Source organism: Schistocerca piceifrons, chromosome 2 (genome assembly GCF_021461385.2).
Source record: "Schistocerca piceifrons isolate TAMUIC-IGC-003096 chromosome 2, iqSchPice1.1, whole genome shotgun sequence".
Taxonomy (NCBI): domain Eukaryota; kingdom Metazoa; phylum Arthropoda; class Insecta; order Orthoptera; family Acrididae; genus Schistocerca; species Schistocerca piceifrons.
The window spans coordinates 420,263,338-420,286,818 of NC_060139.1; the positions used below are offsets into that span (position 1 = coordinate 420,263,338).

A 23,481-nucleotide genomic window follows, 5' to 3' on the forward strand; every position below is an offset into this window, starting at 1 on the left:
TACAAAGTACTCAGATACTTACTAGGTAGTGTAAATTAATACCGCCGTCATCTACATTCTGTCGCCGCCGTGCAGGCCCCGCTGACAGACTCACTCCCCGACAAACAAACTTCAGGCGTTAAACCAGTCTGTTGGACTGAACCCATGCTAGAGGCTTTCAGGGCTCTTAAAAAAGCATTAGGTCATGTGGTCATACTCGCCCACCCTGATCCGTCTGCCGATTTGTTCATCTCTATGGACGCTGGCGACATCATGGTCAGGGCAGCATTACAACAGAGCAAAGGCGACACAGTTTCACCACTTCATTTCTTCTCCAAAAAACTGTCTACAGCACAGAAGAAATATTCCGCTTTTGATAGAGAGCTTCTGGCGGTATACGAGTCCGTCAAACATTTCTGCACTGACATCAAGGGCTGTCCTTTCTTCATTCTTACTGATCACAAACCGCTGGCAGATGCCTTCTCAACCCGCCAGAGGATCCTTCCCCCCTGACGCTTCCGCCACTTTGACCTGGTCTCTCAATTTACTACAGACGTATGCTACATCAAAGGCATGGACAACATCCCCACTGATTTCCTCTCGCGGACCAATGCCGTTTCAAGTATCTTCGATTTATCTGACCTCGCCACTCTCACGGGCCCACAGTCTTCACTCATGTTTACCAAGGCTAAGTTCCCTGGCATTTCAGACGAAGTGTGGTGGGACTCTTCTACCGGCATTCTGTGGCCTTTGATCCTGCCCACGCTGCGCCGACAGGTTTTCGACGCCTTGCATAATCTCGCCCACCCTGGCGTCAGAGCCACCACTCGCCTCGTCACCAAGCGTTTTGTGTGGAAAGATGTGAAACGGGACTGTCAAACATGGGCATGCAGCTGCATTTCTTGCCAACGAAACAAAATAGGTCATCACACCTCTCCACCACTCGGTAAGTTTGACATCCCTGAGGGACGTTTCCATCACGTACATATCGACCTTATAGTCCCCTGCCTCCGTCGGAGCGCCACAGGTATATCCTGTCCACAATAGACCGAATGTCTCGTTGGGTGGAACCCATCCCCTTACCCAACATCACAGCAGAAACTGTGGCCAAATGATTCGTTTCTCCTTGGATCACTAGGTTCAGGTGCCCATCCACCATCACAACCAACCAGGGTCGACAGTTCGAATCTGCACTTTTTACGGTTCTCTGTAATCTTTTTGGTATTAAAAAGATCCATGCAACAGCCTACCACCCGCAAAGCAACAGGTTGGTGGAATGATGGCACTGCACCCTTAAAACTGCACTCAGGTGCCACGACTGTGTCTGCTCCAAGGCACTTCCTTGGGTGTTGCTGGGCCTATGTTCTACATTTAAACCAGATTTACATGGGACAATTTCCGAATTCGTTTTCGGTGGAAAACCGGTTTTACTTGGGGAACTAATTCTCCCCCAAGATCCTGGAGATTCCCCCTCCTTCCCAGACTTTATTGGAAGGATGTGTGCACACTTTAGAAACACGTGGCTACACCCACCAGTCAGCCATTCCCCATCTGACACTTATGTGCCGACCACACTCAGCACTTGCTCACATGTCATACTCAGGGGCGACTCTGTCAGACAACCCTTACAACCCCCTTACCTCAGACCCTTCGAAGTACTCTGGAGGGGCGAGACAACGTTCGACATTAAGATAAAAGATCGCCAGCAAACCATTTTTCTACACAGGCTCAAGCCTGCCTTTGTAGACTCTGACACCCCTCTGCCGTCCCAGTCGGACTGCCCAAGCACATGTTCTTTTGACGAACCTGTTAACGAGTCCGTTCAACTTACGGTTGGGTTTTCTTCATCCAACGAGTCACCACCGCAGTTTGCACGTTCCTCAGACATGTCATCATCATCCCCATTCACAGGTTTTGAAGACATTTCAGGTATTAGAGACGCGGATGCCTCATCCTTCATTTTGCACTGCAACATACCATCTGACCGCATCGATGACGTGTCGATTATGGTGTTAGATAATGGTGTGCTCGTACTGCTCACCGACAGCACAGACCCGACCCTCACTGAGAAACTCAACGTCAAGATAGTGCACAGCTTGTCCCTCCCACAAGAGTGCGACCCGTCATGTGTTCGAGCTTTCATTTCTTCGGATGGCTCAGTATGCATTCAGGGAAGGCCCGCTCACACGCTGCCTCCTCTCCCATACCACTACTCCTGAGTTGGCTGATGCATCATGTAAGGTGTCAGGCAAATCCAACACCTTCCATGAAAACCCTGACATGATAAGCAAATCCAGTAGTATGTCACATAGCTCCGAATAAATCGTGACATTAATTTAACCAAAGTAATACGAGTAACGGGTGAGCAAATGGAATACCACAGACTAATACAAGAATGTCTAAATGCATGTCATACCTTCCCACAGTGAGACAGATGCAGTTCCGAGGGGAGAAACGAAAACAGAAGCCGAGAGGAGAACCGTGTTAAGCTGGAAGGCCCTACGATAAGGGACGGACACCCACGTGGCCAGCTAACCGCTAGGACCACAGCACATAAAGCTTCGATCAGGACTGCAGAAGTCTCATCTGTTACACCCCCTTTTTGCGTAATACTAGTGTCGATCGTCAATTAAAGCTCATGGTGTTCACATTTGCCACTTGAAGTATAAATCTGAAACGCGATGATTTTTCTGTTACATAGTTATTGAGAATCCACTGTAATTTACGACAAGTTAGATAAGTAATTAAAGATAATTGAGGGTCACTGTAGAGCATTTTGATAGTTTTCTCTTTTGTGAAACTTAATTTAAACCTAGATTATAGATGTGATATGGCATAGGTAATACTTCGATCCATTGTAGAACTTGGAAACCCATTCAGGGAATATTCGTTCACATTTTTGTTGAACGCAGTTGGTTTTTACCATCCTGTATTAAAACATTTCCTTTTATCACTAGTGCAATTTATAAACGATGTTTTGTGAGTAGAATAAAATTTCCAATGGTAAACTTAACTGCTTTTTCGACGTTATTTTACCAGCTAACTAAAAATAGGAAAGCCTTGAACCCCTTCCACTAAATTTAGTTAGTATTAAGATTCTTTTACAGGGAGTGCAGTGGAGCTGACGCTGAAATCATTAAGTATTTGGTTATATCATCGCTAGTCTCACTGAACTCTTCTGAATTCTACATGACATGTGTGGTCTGACGTCTCCTTACCAGCAACAAGTCCCAGGTTCAAACTAGTCAATTCCCTAAAAAAACACGCTCAGAGCGTCGTTGTGCGAAAGTGGTAGGGAGACACGATATACACTCCTGGAAATGGAAAAAAGAACACATTGACACCGGTGTGTCAGACCCACCATACTTGCTCCGGACACTGCGAGAGGGCTGTACAAGCAATGATCACACGCACGGCACAGCGGACACACCAGGAACCGCGGTGTTGGCCGTCGAATGGCGCTAGCTGCGCAGCATTTGTGCACCGCCGCCGTCAGTGTCAGCCAGTTTGCCGTGGCATACGGAGCTCCATCGCAGTCTTTAACACCGGTAACATGCCGCGACAGCGTGGACGTGAACCGTATGTGCAGTTGACGGACTTTGAGCGAGGGCGTATAGTGGGCATGCGGGAGGCCGGGTGGACGTACCGCCGAAGTGCTCAACACGTGGGGCGTGAGGTCTCCACAGTACATCGATGTTGTCGCCAGTGGTCGGCGGAAGGTGCACGTGCCCGTCGACCTGGGACCGGACCGCAGCGACGCACGGATGCACACCAAGACCGTAGGATCCTACGCAGTGCCGTAGGGGACCGCACCGCCACTTCCCAGTAAATTAGGGACACTGTTGCTCCTGGGGTATCGGCGAGGACCATTCGCAACCGTCTCGATGAAGCTGGGCTACGGCCCGCGCACCGTTAGGCCGTCTTCCGCTCACGCCCCAACATCGTGCAGCCCGCCTCCAGTGGTGTCGCGACAGGCGTGAATGGAGGGACGAATGGAGACGTGTCGTCTTCAGCGATGAGAGTCGCTTCTGCCTTGGTGCCAATGATGGTCGTATGCGTGTTTGGCGCCGTGCAGGTGAGCGCCACAATCAGGACTGCATACGACCGAGGCACACAGGGCCAACACCCGGCATCATGGTGTGGGGAGCGATCTCCTACACTGGCCGTACACCACTGGTGATCGTCGAGGGGACACTGAATAGTGCACGGTACATCCAAACCGTCATCGAACCCATCGTTCTACCATTCCTAGACCGGCAAGGGAACTTGCTGTTCCAACAGGACAATGCACGTCCGCATGTATCCCGTGCCACCCAACGTGCTCTAGAAGGTGTAAGTCAACTACCCTGGCCAGCAAGATCTCCGGATCTGTCCCCCATTGAGCATGTTTGGGACTGGATGAAGCGTCGTCTCACGCGGTCTGCACGTCCAGCACGAACGCTGGTCCAACTGAGGCGCCAGGTGGAAATGGCATGGCAAGCCGTTCCACAGGACTACATCCAGCATCTCTACGATCGTCTCCATGGGAGAATAGCAGCCTGCATTGCTGCGAAAGGTGGATATACACTGTACTAGTGCCGACATTGTGCATGCTCTGTTGCCTGTGTCTATGTGCCTGTGGTTCTGTCAGTGTGATCATGTGATGTATCTGACCCCAGGAATGTGTCAATAAAGTTTCCCCTTCCTGGGACAATGAATTCACGGTGTTCTTATTTCAATTTCCAGGAGTGTAGTTCGCATCAACTAGTGCAAGAAGTACTATAGAATATGTTTGTTTGTAATTCAAAAGCTGGAAACCACAGTTTGGAGGAGCCACAGTAGCAATATGTTTCCCATCAATTGCACATATACGATTGGGAAAATTCCAGACATCACAAAACTGTTGTGCTATGTGTTGCCAGTCTCCTTCTGTCAGAGTTGAATTGCTTCAGGCAGCATTGTATCAATTATAACCTGACAGACGTCTTTCACTATATAATGGACAGTTGAATGTCCAAGTCAGAAGCTGAACGCCATTGTCAGATAGGAGTCATCAGTTGCCAAGTACCTGAAAAACATTAGTCATGAATAAACAGCCATATAGAAAACTTATCTAGCACAACTTACAATGTACACAACTTTTCATAATTTGCTATATATGACATAACATGCATGTACATTACTATACAAATTGAATTTTCATAAGTTTTGAAGTTCCATGCTTCCCATCTGTTGTCACAGTTTATCTATAGTGCACTTGCACTGTATGACAAATACATTACATCCAAGAATCCACAGAAGCCTATATATATATATATATATATATATCACGAAATAAGCATCAAACGAAAAAACTACAAAGAACGAAACTCGTCTAGCTTGAGGGGGGAAACCAAATGGCGCTATGGTCGGCCCGCTTCATGGCGCTGCCATAGGTCAAACGGATATCAACTGCGTTTTTTAAATAGGAACCACCATTTTTATTACATATTCGTGTAGTACATAAAGAAGTATGAATGTTTTAGGTGGACCACTTTTTTCGCTTTGTGATAGACGGCGCTGTAATAGTCTCAAACGTATAAGTATGTGGTATCACGTAACATTCCGCCAGTGCGGACGGTATTTCCTTCGTGATACATTACCTGTGTTAAAATGGACCGTTTATCAATTGTGGAAAAGGTCGATATCGTGTTGATATATGGCTACTGTAATCAAAATACCCAATGGGCGTGTGCTATGTATGCTGCTCGGTATCCTGGACGACATCATCCAAGTGTCCGGACCGTTCGCCAGATAGTTACGTTATTTAAGGAAACAGGAAGTGTTCAGCCACATGTGAAACGTCAACCACGACCTGCAACAAATGATGATGCCCAAGTAGGTGTTTTAGTTGCTGTCGCGGCTAATTCACACATCAGTAGCAGACAAATTGCGCCAGAATCGGGAATCTCAAAAACGTCGGTGTTGAGAATGCTACATCAACATCGATTGCACCCGTACCATATTCCTATGCACCAGGAATTGCATGGCGACGACTTTAAACGTCGTGGACAGTTCTGCCCCTGGGCACAAGAGAAATTACGGGACGATGACACATTTTTTGCATGCGTTCTATTTAGCGACGAAGAGTCATTCACCAGCAGTGGTAACGTATACCGGAATAAAATTCACCATTGGACAATGGAAAATCCACGATGGCTGCGACAAGTGGAACATCAGCGACTTTGGCGGGTTCATGTGTGGTGCGGCATTATAGGAGGAAGAGTAACTAGCCCCCGTTTTATCAATGGCAATCTAAATGGTGCAATGTATGCTGATTTCCTTTGTAATGTTCTACCGATGTAACTACAAGATGTTTCACTGCATGACAGAATGGCGATGTACTTCCAACATGATGGATGTTCGGCACATAGCTTGCGCTGTAATAGCCACAAATATATGGCTCACAATTTTAGATGAACAGTTGGTAACAGGTAGGTTTTTTAAATTAAAATACAGAATGTAAGTACGTTTGAACATTTTATTTCGGTTGTTCCAGTGTGATACATGTACCTTTGTGAACTTACCATTTCTGAGAACGCATACTGTTACAGTGTGATTACCTGTAATACCACGTTAATGCAATAAATGCTCAAAATGATGTCTGTCTACCTCAATGCATTTGGCAAAACGTGTAACGACATTTCTCTCAACAGGGATTAGTCCACCTTCCGTAACGTTCGCACATGGATTGACAATGTTCTAATGCATCTTGTCAGGCGTTGTCGGTGGATCACGATAGCAAATATTCTTCAACTTTCCCCACAGAAAGAAATCCAGGGACGTCAGAGCCGGTGAACGTGCGGGCCATGGTATGGTACTTCGACGACCAATCCATCTGTCATGAAATATGCTATTCAATACCTCTTCAACCACACATGAGCTATGTGCCAGACAGCCATCATGTTGGAAGTATATCGCCATTGTGTCATGCAGTGAAACATCTTGTAGTTACATCGGTAGAACATTACAAAGGAAATCAGCATACATTGCACCATTTAGATTGCCATCGATAAAACGAGGACCAGTTACCGTTCCTCCCATAATGTCGAACCACACATTAACCCGCCAAGGTCGCTGATGTTTCACTTGTCACAGCCATCGTGGATTTTCCGTTGTCCAACAGTGCATTTTATGGCGGTATACGTTACCGCTGTTGGTGAATGACGCTTCGTCGCTAAATAGAACGCATGCAAAAAATCTGCCATCGTCCCGTAATTTCTTTTGTGCCCAGTGGCAGAATTGTACACGACGTTCAGAGTCGTCGCCATGCAATTCCTGGTGCATATATATATGGTACGGGTGCAATCGATGTTGATGTAGCATTCTCAACACCGACGTTTTTGAGATTTCCGATTCTGGCGTAATTTGTCTGCTACTGATGTGCGGATTAGCCGCGACAGCAGCTAAAACACCTACTTGGGCATCATCATTTGTTGCAGGTCGTGGTTGACGTTTCACATGTGGCTGAACACTTCCTGTTTCCTTAAATTTCGTAACTATCTGGCGAACGGTCTGGACACTTGGATGGTATCGTCCAGGATACCGAGCAGCATACATAGCACATGTACGGTGGGCGCTTTGATTACAATAGCCATACATCAAACGATATCGACCTTTTCCGCAATTGGCAAACAGTCCATTTTAATACGGGTAATGTATCACGAAGGACATACCGTCTGCACTGGCGGAATGGTACGTGATACCACGTACTTATACGTTTGTGACTATTACAGCGCCATCTATCACAAAGCGAAAAAAAATGGTCCAACTAAAACATTCATATTTATTTCCGTACTACGCGAATATGTAGTAAAAATGGGGGTTCCTATTTAAAAAACGCAGTTGATATCCGTTTGACCCATGGCAGCGCCATGAAGCGGGCCAACCACAGCGCCATCTGGTTTCCCCGTTCAAGCTAGACGAGTTTCGTTCTTTGTAGTTTTTTCGTTTGATGCTTATTTCGTGAGATATTTGACCCGGTCACTATCAATGGACCACCCTGTATATATACACAATGGAAAGGCCTATAGCTAGAACGTTGTTTCAATAGCAAAACATTTTGTAACAAGTATGAAGAAGTATCTGTTTCTTTACATTTGGCCAACCAAAGCATTCATTTACAAACTCAGACAAATTTCTACGACAGATGGCGGAGCTTCAGCGAGTGTAACAGTGGCCTTCACAGAGTTAACAAGTGTTACATCAAGTATAGTGTGGGCCTTATCCATGAAGCTATCCCATATTGGTTCAAATGGCAAAAATTTATGAACTGACAACAGGAGGTATTGTACACCACTTATTTTTCGCAAAGTACTTCTTGAGAGCTAAAACTGTATTAATACACAGAGTGGAGAAAAAAAAGAAACAGACGCAGTAATTTGTATTTTGCTCACAGTTTCACATGTGGAATAGCATTAACTAAAACTGTACAGTAACTTAAGTCTATGTGGTGACAAAATTTCAAAATATGTTTAATACAGGTAGTTTACAACAAACTGCATGTAACAGAAGTGACAGCAAAAACACATTCATGGAAATGTCCAACTGATTTTACCTTAAACGCACCATCACCTTCTGCTGTGGTGATATTGGCTGTCTGAACCTCGAGTCCTTCTTTATAATCATGGACTGGATCTTATTTAGCAAGAAAAAAACTGCTGTTTCGACATTCTAAAATACTTGAAGAAGGACTGTTCCTCGTCTTCCAGCTCCTTGTATAGTGTATGGAACTCTCCGTCGTCGTCTCTGCGTTTCAACATATTTCTAACCCACATCCTCCTCCGCTGCATTTCTTCTTCTTCATCAAGTGTTATCGCAATCACTTTCAAACTTCTTAAATTGAATTTAAGCATCTTCGCGCTTCCGGTAGTTCCTTCGTCAGTCGTCACACAAACTGTAAATAAACAAAGCCAAATTGGTGAGACCTTCTGTGACGTCACAGGACGTTACGTTGACGTTCCGGGTAGTGCGAATGCTCGGACGATCTTGTGGCAATTGACGTTCCATGACGTGACGGAGACGTTCCGTTAAGTGTGACTGGACCTTTATTCATTTAAATACTCTGATATTTGACTTGGGTTTACAATAAAATCGTCGCTAGTGGACTGGCTTGACGTAAAGCCCGGTCCACACGCAACGATCTGTCTGCGCAGACATCGGTGCAGATGTCTGTACATGCAAAAGATTGCTGCAAATGTGGTGTGTTCACACGACACAAACCCCAATCTACTACTCGCCCGCCATCTGTCGGTGTAGAAAAGAAATATCAGTGGCAAGCGACTATGCTCCCCGTAAACGTCAAACATTTAATTCAGTTATTTTGAAATATAGAAATGGAGGAAGTTCTGTTGTGGTCTGTGTTCGCAACTTGTGTTGCAAAAAACATTCAGACCAACCGCAGGAAACAGAGAAAGCGGGTAAAATGGTGTAGACAGTGGCTGCTAAAGCGAAAGCAGTTTTCTCACGTAAATTTACTGAGAGAGTTGCAGGACGAACCTAACGACTGGCGAAATTATTTGCGGATGGATGTCGAAACTTATAATTATCTCTTAAAGCTTGTAACCCTTCATATTATGAGAAAAAATACTTGTATAAGAAGGGCAATTTCTCCTCATGAATGGCTGGCGGTAACATTGACACTCCAATTTCATCTTCAATTGTACTCCTGCTTGGTCTTGGCGTTTCTTGATCACTAAGAAAGCCAAGCAGATCAAAATACCATAACGTTGGCTGGTATACTTGATCTACTCCTACACCAGATCTAGATTTCTGAACTTTGGATAACTCAATTAGAGCATTGTATGCTGCAGTCTTTTTGTCTCGGTCACTATATTCTTTACTTTTAATCTTCCACAAACATGGGTGGTTTCTACATATTTCAATGAATTCACTTACAAACTCTTGAGAACACTGACGAGTATCAGCCAATTTAATGCCCTGTGCACGCAAACACTAGACTGAGCAAACAGCTGTTTCGCGCCAGATTTGCGGCGATCTCCTGTCCACACGCTCCAACTTGTCTGCGCAGATGTGGTTTGAACCCACAGATTTGAGAGGTTTCGCTCAAACCTCCAACTCCAACTTCCAGGTTTGCACACACCTCAGGTTGGTGCAAATCTTCTGTCCACACGCAACGATCTGTCTGCGCAGATGTGATGTGCGCAGACATTTGCGCAGACAGATCGTAACGTGTGGACGGGCCTTAACGTGACGGTCCAGTGACAGCCGATTTGAATGCTGCCATTTGATGTGCGTTGTGCAATATGTTTTGACGTCGCAGGACCTGACGCAAAGTGACGGCCAGTGTTTAGCGTTTACTTGCACAGCCTGCTGTACTTGTAGTGTCTGAACACTGCAGCCAGCCAAAGAGATTATCCGTGGTGTCAGCTGACTGGGACTATCATGTTGCGTGTTTGTATTGTTGTAATGTGTTTACACCGTAATTGCCGAACACAAACAATTTAATGTCACCGAAAACAGTCCAATAAGTGTACTTCACTTCATGAATGACAGTACGGTTTTAGTAGTCGAATCTTAACTAAAAACTGACGGAAAGTAAATGAATTTGGTGCAAGAGTGGTACAACTATTCATTAAGGTCAATGATTTAAGATCGTAAACAAACACGGAACAGAGCGACGTAAGGCGTTCAAATTACATAAGTACTTCGAATGGGGGGTAAGACTTACGTTTCGAGTCCCAGTTTCGCTTACTTAGTTACTGAATCGGAATGGTGCCCCTAGAATGAATAATAAAACACGATAATTTTGCATTTATGTGTACTATTACTGCTGTGTACGTGCGGGGTGTCGAATGGTGTAAAACCTGTACACAGTAATAAATGAGAGCTCAAGACGACACAATGGAGAAGGGATTCGAGCTTGGTGGTCCAGATCGCAAATTTTTCGAACTGAAACGACTGGTTTCTGTGGGCAGCATACGACTTGCTACCCGTTACGAGGTTGGAAGGAGACAGCTTCTCGCATTTGTCATGGGGTACGTGGTTGTTTATTATTAAATTTCTTAATAGATAGCAAAGCTTGGACAGTTGAAATTGGGCAACAGATTTTTTTTCCGAATGTGTGATGTAGCTTGTGCTAATACGAAGGAATGGTTCTCGGTTCATTGATCAACACATTAAATGTTATTCTGTTCCTTGAGACGGATTCTGTTGCTTACTATGATGGTGCTTAACAAACGTATTTAACGTTGACAGTGTTTCATCAGTCAACAGTGAGTATGCTTGATGTGAAGCCATTTTAGTGCCTTCTGCACGTACTTACCAAATCTTTTCTCGCTCTCCCATTATATCCCAATAATATGTTCCATAATTTGAAAACAATCGCTGGGAACGACACTTGTTTATTACATAACTGCAACGTTCTGCTTCGTCTCCTTGGAATCATCCAGGTTTCTATCATCTGTACAGAATAAGCCAGTTTGATGACTCAGTTAATGAGGCTGGTTACAACTTCTAAAGTGAACAGTGATCATTGTGTTTATTTACTTTGAAGATTGAGAACCATTCTAACATTCTACTGAACAGGTATGGGTAAACGGCTCAAAAGCCACAGACTGATAGTGGTTAGGTGGTAATCCAAAGTGTGATTTAGGCTCATGTATCTGTTTCATAATCTAGTAGTATATATGCTACAATAAAGAACAGATCATTTGACATAAGAGAACGAAAAGTTCAATACTAATGGTTGTCATCCAAGTATCTTTAATCCTCAGTGTGTTCTAAAAGCAAATACAATTAACATCTGTAAGAGCATAACAAATTTTCATTCATGAACATCATTTTATTAACTTGATGTTGCATGTGTTAAGTTAATTGCATGATTTGAATAAAATTGGTGTAGGGTTATAATGCTACATTTAAAATGGATTATTTTTGTGTATGATTATATGCAGTTCATTTAATGATTGGTAAGTAGCACAGTCTCTGTTAGTTCCTCCAATGTTGGCAACAAGTTTCGTCCAATGAACTCCATCAGCTGCCAGGTTTTCAGCTTCTTCCCAGTCCATGTCCATACATTGAAAATCCTTTGCAAAAGTTCATTTCCAGACATTATAAGGTCTTTTACTTCTGTATCCATCCATTGAGTTCCACATCAGTTCTGATTTGGCAATTCTTCCACCTTTCAGGAGTAGAACATGATCTGCAAGCATATCTTCTTTCAGCAGTGTCTTTATGCACGCTGCATAGAACACTTCTTGTCAGCACTTCATCATTTGAATTGTGGTCATAATGGCTGATCCAAAAATTTGCCTCAAGAATTGTTGGTGAAAATTATTGAGCTTGTGTGCTAATTTTGCCGACTTTTTCCAGGTATCGGAAGTATATATATCCATTGGCAGGATGCCATATATGATCTGAATTCATTGGAAAACAGCAGAAGTTTTTCTAGTTCTGCTTATGATGTCTGCATCTATGTCCCCGTTGTTAGGCCTATAGATACAGCTGTCGAGATACAGAAATTGGTCAGCATCTTGTAGTACCTTCTGTTGCGCTATAATTTGAGGAGATACATTTCCATTTTTTATACTCATGGTTTTTGTTTTATCATTGTTTATTTTTTGTCCCACAGTCATTACGTCTGGTTTGGTAGCCATTAGTTGTAAAGTTCGTGGTGTTCCTACCAGAAGAATGAAGTTGTCAGCAAAATCCAGATGTGTAAGCCAAGATTTCTCATTCAGTCACATCCACATGTGGGAGTTGTGCATAGTTTTTCATATTATGAAGTCTAAGACTAATGTGAAAAGGAATGGTTGCAAAGTGCATCCTTGCCAGTGTCTTGTGTCCATTGTAGAAGAACGAGGCAAAAGACTTTGTCTGGTACCAAGACAGTTTGGTTACATTTCCTTTCTTCAGTAGTTTAACGATGATGCAATGCCTCCAGTTTTGTGGAATTTGCCTTGTTTGCCAACAGGTACTGCACAGTTTAGTAAGGTGATGAATTGAATTTGGATCTGTATTTTTCAAAATTTCAGCTGACATCACCTCCAAACCAGCTTCTTTATTGTTTGTAAGTGTTCTGATTGCTGTGAATACCTCTGCTTGTCTGATATAACCTATTCTTACCATTAGCTCTTGCCTTTTTGGGTCATTTTTGAAGTTGTAGGTTTTAAGTGATTGGGCTGGTGTAAGTACCAGCACATCCGACAGCTTGTTCATCTTTTGTGATCAGAAGTTTGCTATTTTTATCCTTTACAGGGCAAACTGTGGGCCCCAGAAAGTTTTCGGACGAGATGGATGTCGTTTTGAGAGAGAGCATTTTGTGCCCTTCTAATTTTTCATTCAAGACACCCTTTTTTCCAACTGCTTTTGACTGTGCAATCTAACTCAGCCTGTGAAGTAGCTTGGATTTAATGAAAATGAACAATTTTGTCTTTGAAATTATTCACTTTACTAGTGATACTTGTTTAAATTAAATAAGAAAAATTATGTACCTCAAGCAATAATCATTTCCACGGGTATTGTCTCCTGTCCTGGAATGAAAGGTCCTATCATTAGATGCTGGCTTGACTGTGAATGGGCAGTTAGTGGTAGGTCTTGGGTTCTGAATGAGGGAGGCAGAGATCAGTGGAAACCCGAGTAACTAAACTCGTGCCCCTTACTATCAAGTTTTAAGCACTAAAACTCAGCCAGTGTAATGCAAATTACATATTTATAAATGATATAGTGGATAATGTCGTTAGCTCCATGATGTTTGCAGAGACGTGATTGCCCGTAAGAAAGTGGAAATGTCAAGAGATTATTGAACTGAGTGATGAATGATCAAGGGACTGGCATGTGATCCTGCTTGTAAATAAATTTAACTTATTGCACATACATAGGGGAAGATATGCACTGCTGCATATTTATGCTGTTGGTGATGAATTACTGAAACAGTAATTGCTGCAGGGATACCTAGCAGTGACCTTAAGTGAAATGACCACATAAATAAATGGTAGAACAGCAAGTGCTAGACTGTAATTAATAGAAAGAATTTTAAGGGAATATAATTCATCCATGAAAGAAAACACTTACAAGATACACATTCAACCAATTCTTGAGTATTGATCATCATTATGGGACCCATACCAGGTTGAATTAATAGAAGAGGCAGACAAGAATCAATGGAGAATGACACGTTTTGTCGCAGGATCATCTAGTTGGCATGAGAAGGGTATGGAGATGCTCAATAATCTCTGGTTTCAGATGCTACAAGAGAAATGGCATGCATCACGGAGAGGCTTGCTGTTGCAATTCCAAGGGAGTACACTACGGGAAGAGTTGGACAGCATATTACTTCCTACCACATGTGTCTCACAAAAATTACCACAGTGAGAAAATTCAAGAAAACAGAGCAAATTCAGAGATTTACCGACAAACATTTTTCCATGCACCAATCGCGATTGGAACTAGGCGGGGGTTTAGATAGTGGCATCAGAAGTACCCTTTGGCACACACTGTCTGTCGGCTTGTGGAGTATAGATGTAGATGGGAAGCTTGCTGTGTCCAATGTCAGGGTGAAGCAAATAGAAAAGGATTGAAATCTTTTAATAGTCAGCGGTTTGAACTTACGGCAAGTAATGGTACTCATTTGGGAAGTGGTTTCAGGATTAGGAAGGATCACCTTCTGCAATCTGTGTGTATGCCTAAAGGACTCACTCATTGTTTTGAAGAGGCTGATCTGGTAGCCATTGGGTGAACAGGGTGCTATCAGCTGCAGATTGTGGCACACACTTGAATGAACATTGTTTATCGTCTCGACTTTGAGTTATACTTTGATAATTTCAGTGACTGGCCGAGAAATGTGAGAAGACCGGCCTTGCTCATGGAATTTCAAGGAATTGCACAATCTGCAACATTTCCTCAGAACTGATCATGGCCCACTGGTTCGGAGACCAGTGGAGAACCTGAATTGGAGACTGAAGTTTCTGCGTCATTCTAGCCTGCTACTTCCTTCACTAGTGCCACAGGGTTCAGAAATGTATAATCCCTCCTAAATGGCTCATGGATGCACTGCTGATAAGATGTTGTTACCAAGTTAGCTTTGTGTGGGGTGGACACAAGAGTGTCTTAGATTAGGTGACTCTACAACCTGTTCAGGGAATTACAATGAGGCTATTAAAATCTTTGTCATCATCTGCTTAAGCATTCACAGCAAAGTGCCCAAATTTGATTTACTCCTAAAAAGAAATGAAGTTAACATAAGACTAGTTACAGAAAGGTTTCGAAAACTGGAAATTGAGAGCAGTAATTATTTTAAGGTAAATCTTAGTTTATATTGAAAAGAGAGGCTAATGGGAAATGGTGTGGTGTATTAGTTGCAGTGTGAAAGTAACTCATATCTACCAAGATATAAATTGAGGCTGCCTTTGAGATTGTTTGATCAAGACTAAAGACTCAGTATCGAGGGTGGGCATCAACTTGTAATTAGGTCCTGCTATTGACCTTCAGACTCATCCCAGATCGAACAGCAAACTTTAGAGAAACATCTGCTCACTAAATATGTATGTTCTGTAAACAAACAATGGAAGGTTCAGAATGGAATAATGACAATATTATGAAAAGGATGCTACTTACCATATAGTGGAGGTGTTAAGTCACAGATAGGCACAACTCAAAGAGTGTCAAACAAGTAAGCTTTGGGCCAAAAAGGCCTTCTTTCAAATTAGACATCACACACACACACACACACACACACACACACACACACACACACACACATACCTTAAAATAATTACTGCTCTCAATTTCCAGTTTTCGAAACCTTTCTGTAACTAGTCTTATGTTAACTTCATTTCTTTTTAGGAGTAAATCAAATTTGGGCACTTTGCTGTGAACACACACACACACACACACACACACACACACACACACACACACACCAACCAACTCATTCATGCAAACACAAATCACACACATGTGACCACTGTCTCTGGATGCTGAGACCATCTCTGCTCTAAGGTGATTAGCAATCTATCCTTTCCATAATACTGTCTATGTTATGCAACTGTACTATCATCAGTGGAGGAGACTTTAATCATCCAATGGTCAGCTCAGAAATGTACACATTTGCAAGCGGAAAGTGTGATAAGACATCCTGCAAAACAGTACTAAATGCTTACTCTGGAAACCACCTAGAACCGAAATTTTGGAAGTGCACTCATAGCAGAAATACACTGGTGAGCCAGAACATTATGATCACTGCCCACTGCGACATTGAATGGCACCTGGTAGTGTTTGAGGCATGTGATGCAGCAAAAGGAAAGTATACAAGCACAGCAAAGACAAATGGGGAATTGTTCTAGTGATGATTTGAAGTGCAAATGAGGAAATATGACATAAACAACTTTGACAAATGACAGATTGTTATGGCCAGGTACCTGGGAATTGGCATCTCAGTAATGGTGAAGCTGATCAACTGTCCACTTTCCACTGTCATTAGCTTCCATGGAAAGTGATTGAAGAGTGGTCAAACTGCAAGCAGGTGACATGGTGTTGGATGTCACATCTCATCACAGAACATAATGGCCAGTGGCTTACCCACACAGTAAATTGGGATAGGCGGCGATCAGTGGCAGATCTGATGATAAGAGTTCAAAAGATGGACCAACATGCTGATAAGCACTAGTGCAGCACTTGTTAATGTTAGTGTTTTGGCAGAATAGTTCAAGAAATATCTTTAAATTGAAAGGCAAGGTGGCTGGAATTGGCTTTTGCAGTGTAGACACCACCAAGCGCAGCTCTTGTGCCAGGCTCTCTTGTTGCATCAAGCATTTTTTTGACTGTTTACTTGGTCTGTCATTTACCACAAACTTTGTTTTGATATCTTTAACAATTTGTAAAACAAAAGGAGTTCACATCATATTTAGCTAGTAGTAAGTAAAGGATCACGTCAGATAGTTCATGAAGTTTTCACAATGGATGAATGGGGACAAGTTATTGCTGATGTCCCACTGGTTTCAATTTTGGGACCAGTTATGTTAGTACTGTATATAAATAGCCTTCCATCTTTATATGGTATAACAGAAATAGTGTACTTTGCTAATAAAACGATCCCTCTATTTAAGCCCAATAGAAGAGCAACAATAGAAGGAGCAAGGAACAAAGTATTCAGAAAAATTATTGTTTGTTTCTCAGTAAATGCTACCACTTAACTTAGAAAAAACAAGGTTGATTCAATTCTGTACAAAGTGGGATATATCATCATGAATAACAATAGTGCTTGGTTGAAAGGAAATATTTAACACTGAATGAACCAAATTGTAGGTTGTGCATACTGATCAAAACTAGAACTCAACTATTACTGACCTTCCCAAGTGCCTCAGATAAGGAATATTTTTTTCTATGTGTGTTTGTTGATTATCATGGTGAAGGTCTCAGAAAGTTACTGATTTTGCTAATGTCTTAAGGAATAATGTTCTCAGACCTTTCTATACACAGGCACAAAATACCTATTGCACAAAAACATGTAAGGATACCTGGTTTCCACCATCGAAGTCACATACACAACTACCTATAAAAGAAACTAGGAGTACAAACAACATCCTCACAATAAATGTACACTCTTATGAAGTTAATTGTGAGCAACTAGTCGAAATTTTAGAAAAATACCAGTATTCATAAATATAACACTATGAACGAAAAAAAGGCTCTACTAACCTTACTCTTCCACAGGAAGGAGCAAAGTATGTATTCGTAAAAATATTCAGCCAAGTCCCTTTGCAGTAACAGTGCTGCTGTGGAGTGAGAGTTTTAAAAACAAATGGAAATAATTTATTCTTGACAAATCCTTCTACTTCATAGATTAATTTCTGAACGTTTGGAATTTATATGTGTTTGGGTTTATCATTGAAAATACTGTTTATTCAACATAATCATAAAATGAATTAAATTGTGTAACAATCAAACTGCAAAGAATATCCATCTGTCATTCTTTTGTTCTATGTCCAGAGACAACATCTGTGATCAAAGAATCTACATGGTACATATAATACAGCAGACAATTTGCGGTACACACCACTCTCCATACGAGTGACAGTGATATTTGGAGTTGAAGCATACACGATGACTAGAAAGAGTAATGACTGAAGGTTTACTCAGAAACACAGGCAATGTTAGTAGAAAGCTGGGAACATCGAGTGTCATCGTGGAATCGTAATTGGTTGTGTTCAATGTTAGATGCTCTCTCTGAACTGGTGTTTGCCTCACCGATGTAAATGCTGGCTTAGGTCTGTCAATGGATATTGTGATGGAAGTGCCATTGATCGAATATTCTGTCGTGGCATGCCAGCGTGTATAGGGGCCATCATACAGTAGTTGTAGATGTTTTCAAATGGCATCATGTCAGATGAAAATCTGCTTGCAGGAATGCAAGATGTAGAGAAAGAATGGTTGTTGGATAGGGTGCTTCGTTGAAACAGCAGGGTGGGTCTTCAATTGTAGGTATTCAGCTAAATCTTTTTCTTCAGTGACATTCTTTGATATGTCAGAGAAGAATTTTTTAGGTAGTTGCAGTGTTTACCCATACACTAATTCAGCTGATGTCACTTTTGTGTCGGACCAACCTGATTTAAGTTTTCCATGAGTTCCCTAATTCGCTTCAGGCAAATGCCGGGATGGTTCCTTTGAAAGTGCATGGCTGATTTCCTTCTCCATCCTCCCCTAATCTGACCTTGTGCTCTGTCTCTAATGACCATGTTGATGGGACGTTAAACACTAATCTCCTCCTCCACTTGTCACTTCTGGGTCATTTTTAAAAGCAATCTGGAAATTTAATAATACAATAAGAACACTATGAGTCAAATGTTCTGTGGCATGGAGTCTTAAGTGAGATCTTTAATGTCAAAGGAGCTGTTCCAGAGAACCATCAGCGGTGGGCTGATAGGCATAGATTCCACTTTGATTGATACCAGGCAAAAGTGGAAGTATTTCACAGAGACATGACTTGAACTACTTGCCCTCATCAATAGAGTTGCGTAGGGGTACACAAAAAATGGGCAATCCACTCAGAAAGGAAGGGCATGCCTATAGTTATTGCTGTTGCATCCTTCATTGAATATGTTTCAGACCGATGAGAAAAACGGTTTATCGCTGTCAGGCAGTATGGGTTCCTTCAGACAGTCCTAAAAGTCCCACAGTGTCAGTATGGACACGTTTAAATGGTTGACTTGCTGGGGTGAAAATACCAAGCAAAGCCAGAATGTGCCGAGTTATTTTGTTGCAACTGCAACAATACCCTGGCAGACAAATGATGTGCAATCCTGCTTGGTATTTGGCCAAAGAATAGCCTTTTTCACTAGTCGTGTACTAGCTTTTACTCCTGGATGAGGGAGGCTGCGAAGAGAGAAAATTGCTTGCTGGCAGAAATGTGGAGTTACGACTGATGGCACTTATGACATTGATACATCACGGTTTAATGCTACTTCAAGCATAGTATTTGAATATGCCGGAGCTATAAGCCTGATGATGCTATGAGAAATGTATTCAACTTGTTGTCTCCATTCAGAGCGTCAGCAAGTGCTATGAAATCAAGTTCATCCATGAGAGCGTCAATGCGAGATGGCGTCTGCAGGTCCAGTCTGATGACCATCAACATGTGGTATATCTGTACTGAACTTTCGAATGAAATCTAAATGCTGCACCAGGTGCAATGATGCTTTGTCTGGCTTCTGGCACATAGTAAAAGTGAGGTGACGATGCTCTTTGATAAGGATGAAGTGACTACTTTCAAGTATGTGCCAAAAATTTTTGATTGAGACATAAGTCACATGCAGTTCACAGTCATATGTGGACCAATTTGCTTGTGGTAGTCATGTTACCAGTCAAGTTCTACAAATTGTTGTAATTTAGCTCCATTGGTAGTTTATGATACATCCACTGTATAAATGAGAGCTGTGTCAGAGTATGAACTAATAATGCTGTGTCTGAAATAGCAACTTTTATTCTGGCAAAGGGTGCTTTCATTTTAATCAGTCTTTTGCTCTATGCCTTGAGGCTTTTGTGAATCTTTTAGAAACTTGGAGTACCAGCAAAGCTTGATTGTACACAAAACCTTGATATAAACTAAACAGCTCCAGAAACAGCAAAATTCATGTATTGTTGTGTGCTGTGCAAATTGCTAAATAGCTTCCAGTCAGTCTTGAAGTGACAGGATTCCTTTTGCATTGACAGGGTACACGAAGAAGCTGTGTTACTGTAATGTGGACAACATTACAAGCTGTTCATCAAGATGGACATAACTGTGTAAGTCTCTAGTTGTCTTGCCCATGAAGTGCTGGAAAGGTGGTGACATCGCACGGTTCAAAAGGCATTAGCACAAATGTGTATAGTCAAAATAAAATAGAAATAGTGGTTTTGGTTATACCTTCTGGTACAGTTGGTATATGCTGAGAAGCATAGCTGAGGTCTTTGTTGAAGAAAGCTGTCTTTCCATGAATGTGCATAACGAATTCTTCAATATGTGACAGAAGGTAGCTGTCAGACATTGTTCTGGCACTAAGCTAATGAAAACCATCTCAAGGGTAGCACACATTTCTCACATTAGGTTCAATGTGAAGTGGTGATGACCAGCTACTATCTAATGGGTGACAGATACCTTGTGGTTTGTATCTTGAATTTGTCTGGTGGTAGCTAATGAGGCATTATGGAAACTGGTTGGCCTGCTGGGATGTCAGTTTGGTGCACCGATGAGTGTTTTGCCAATACTGGAGAGGTAATGGATGGGCGACTTCAGGTAACAGGTGAAGCAGGTCATTGTGTGGCGAATCGCCATTGATAACTTTGATACCACCTTGGTTACCATGGTGTCAGTGTCCATGATAGACAACTGTGTGGTAAAGTCAGGCATGCATCAATGGCAGTTATCTAGAAGGCGGCCATAAAATAATAAGTCTGCTCCATCAGTCAGTCAGAGCATGTCAGTGAAATAGAATCTACATTTGAATTCACATTGAAGATTGGAGTTGAGATGCAAAGTGATATGTCTGTAGGCCTTGATGGAAGATCCTTGAACAGTGTACAGGTGACTGCCATTGGCATTTTTTCTTGAAAGATGAAAAGAAGGGTAAACTGAGACATCAACTCCCATATCAATGAAGAATGGCTTGTTATAAACTGGTATTGGTGGTTGCCCTGGAATCAGCTGCTGTCACTACTGATTTCTGGCAGCATTTTCCCTGTCAGAGAGAGGTGAACACTGCTGGGCTGCAGCTCCTAATTTTTTGTGATACTGGAAGATATTATTTATGGTGGATGAACACTGGTATCTGATGGAAGATCATCACAATTGCAACACATTGCTGGAGTGCCAGATTTGTAGGGCTGTGACTTGCTTAGATAGGTCAATTGCTTTCATTTTCAGTACTTACAGAGGACTCTACATCCTGGCAGAAGTGGTTGTGACACCTGTGAATGGATATAATTTGACTTAAGAGCCAGATATCCCTCAGGATATATTTGTTTGTTGCATTGTGTACCAGTGTGCAAAGACATCAATGTAGTTGGGTTGGTGTGTGGTTGCCAAGTTCTTTGGTATGGAACAATTTTTCAAGTCACTTGATGACTGCATTTTTCTCAGTTCTTGTCAGTGTGGGTAAAGTCAAATTGGCTTTCAAACTGCATGAACCACAATACTGGATTGTCGAACCAGAATTGTTCAGGCATGCAATTTAATTTTTCATAAGTGTAATGCAATTTTCCAGCAGGTGTTTCAGTGTCTTGGGGGCACCAAATGTCATGTAAAAATACTATTTATTTCGACACAACATATAATTGTTAGTTACAATGCAGAACCATCAAACTGCAAACGATATCTATACATTATTCATTTGTTCAAAGTTCATGGAAACGTGAATAATCAAAGAATCTACACTGCACATGAAATATAACAGATGATTTACCATCTGCAGGTTATGAAGTTTGTCGTAGATTAAGATTAAAGTGAAGTTTCAGTTATGTAAATGATCAGCATACAGCCACACTTTCACAGAGAAACTGTATCTTGTTTGTAAACCTACTGACACATTCCACACCACAGTGAGATGTCACAAATGTAAGACACTGCATATGTAATGTAACTGATAGTAGCCATGGATATAACATTTACTATTCTCCTGAAATAGTAATCAGCTGCAGAACTTCACAAGCACTGTGTGTGTGTGTGTGTGTGTGTGTGTGTGTGTGTGTAAAAGAAAGAAAGAAATAAACTTTATGAAACTGAGTTTTAAACCTGAGACCTTATGCATTGTAGGTTATTGTACTGAACGGCTCCTTCAGTACTGTTTCACAATTGATCTGGAGAAAACAAGCTTTTAGCTCCTGAGAGGTAGAGTCTGCCAATAGGAACTGTACTAAGTAACTCAAGGAGTTAGAGGGATATGTAACTGAAGACTCATTGTTTATGGAGACTGATATTGATTTTCTGACTGATTCCCAAAAAGAATTTAAAGTCATGTGAAGCACCCTGTGATAACTTGGTTTTAGACCCAACCTTCTTTATCAAGTTAAGTTTGTATCGTGCTATGATTGTCAGATGTTACAGTAAAACAAACAAATCATTAATCATAGATAATCAAAGAAGAATACTATGCAGCAGAATTATAATCAATGTCAGTCTTAACCTCACACAGAAGTCATGTTAAGGGAAGTGGGAACAGATACACAAAACAGACACTGCAGATGAATTAATTTAATTCAAATTTTTAAGCATGTCCCTACAGCACTTTGAATCTCGATTTTTCTTAGAGCAATCAAATGTAAGATTAAATGAAAGCAGCGCAGGGGATGGGTAACACATGGGTTTAAAGCGTCTTGGGTCAGGATGATAGAGCTGTACCTAGTCCAGAGGACAGCTTGTAGTCAACAGTTAAAATTCAATTCACATCAGTATTGTAAAATCCCGAAGTGTATTATCAGAAAAGTGAAACGCTACTATACACAAAAAATAATTAAAAAAACTAGGGATAAGCAAAACACAGTGTGGAGAATTATTAAACAAGACACAAATCAAACAAGTGAATGAAATATTGTCACCAGGTAATATCTCTGTCAGAAATGGTGGCACACGGTGATTATTCACCAGTAGTTTCAGTGATTACTTTCTTACGTGGTTGCAAATATAAACAACTATTTACAGAGGCATTAGATTTACTGTGGTATACACAGCTTCCACCATCAATGGGTATTAGTTTCAAAACTACAACGGCTCAGAAGATTGCTGTGATCACTATTTAATATCCTTTTTTGTGTTTTTTGCAAGTTGCTGATATCATCTGCTGTCATGATTGGAGCACTAATAAGCTATGTTTGTAATTAGTCAGTGACTCAAGGCATGTTTCCTGACACACTGAAATATGCAATAGTGGCATCCACCTATGAGAACTGAGATAAGAAAATCACTTTTAATTACTTATCCACTTCACTCTGTCTTGTCTTTTCAATAATCTTTGGAAGAATGGCTTACTATTTAATACCAATTCATTATTTACA

At 41.7% G+C, this 23,481-nt stretch overlaps 1 protein-coding gene across 1 annotated transcript in view; it reads left to right on the top strand.

Moving 5' to 3' along the window:
- The first annotated feature begins 10,450 nt into the window (after positions 1 to 10,450).
- LOC124775860 overlaps positions 10,451 to 23,481 on the top strand; it is a 416,537-nt gene continuing 403,506 nt past the window's right edge. The window contains exon 1 of the mRNA XM_047250694.1: positions 10,451 to 10,994. Within this exon, the coding sequence (XP_047106650.1) occupies positions 10,840 to 10,994 (155 nt within the window). The 5' untranslated portion in view covers positions 10,451 to 10,839. The remainder of the gene's footprint in view (positions 10,995 to 23,481) is intronic.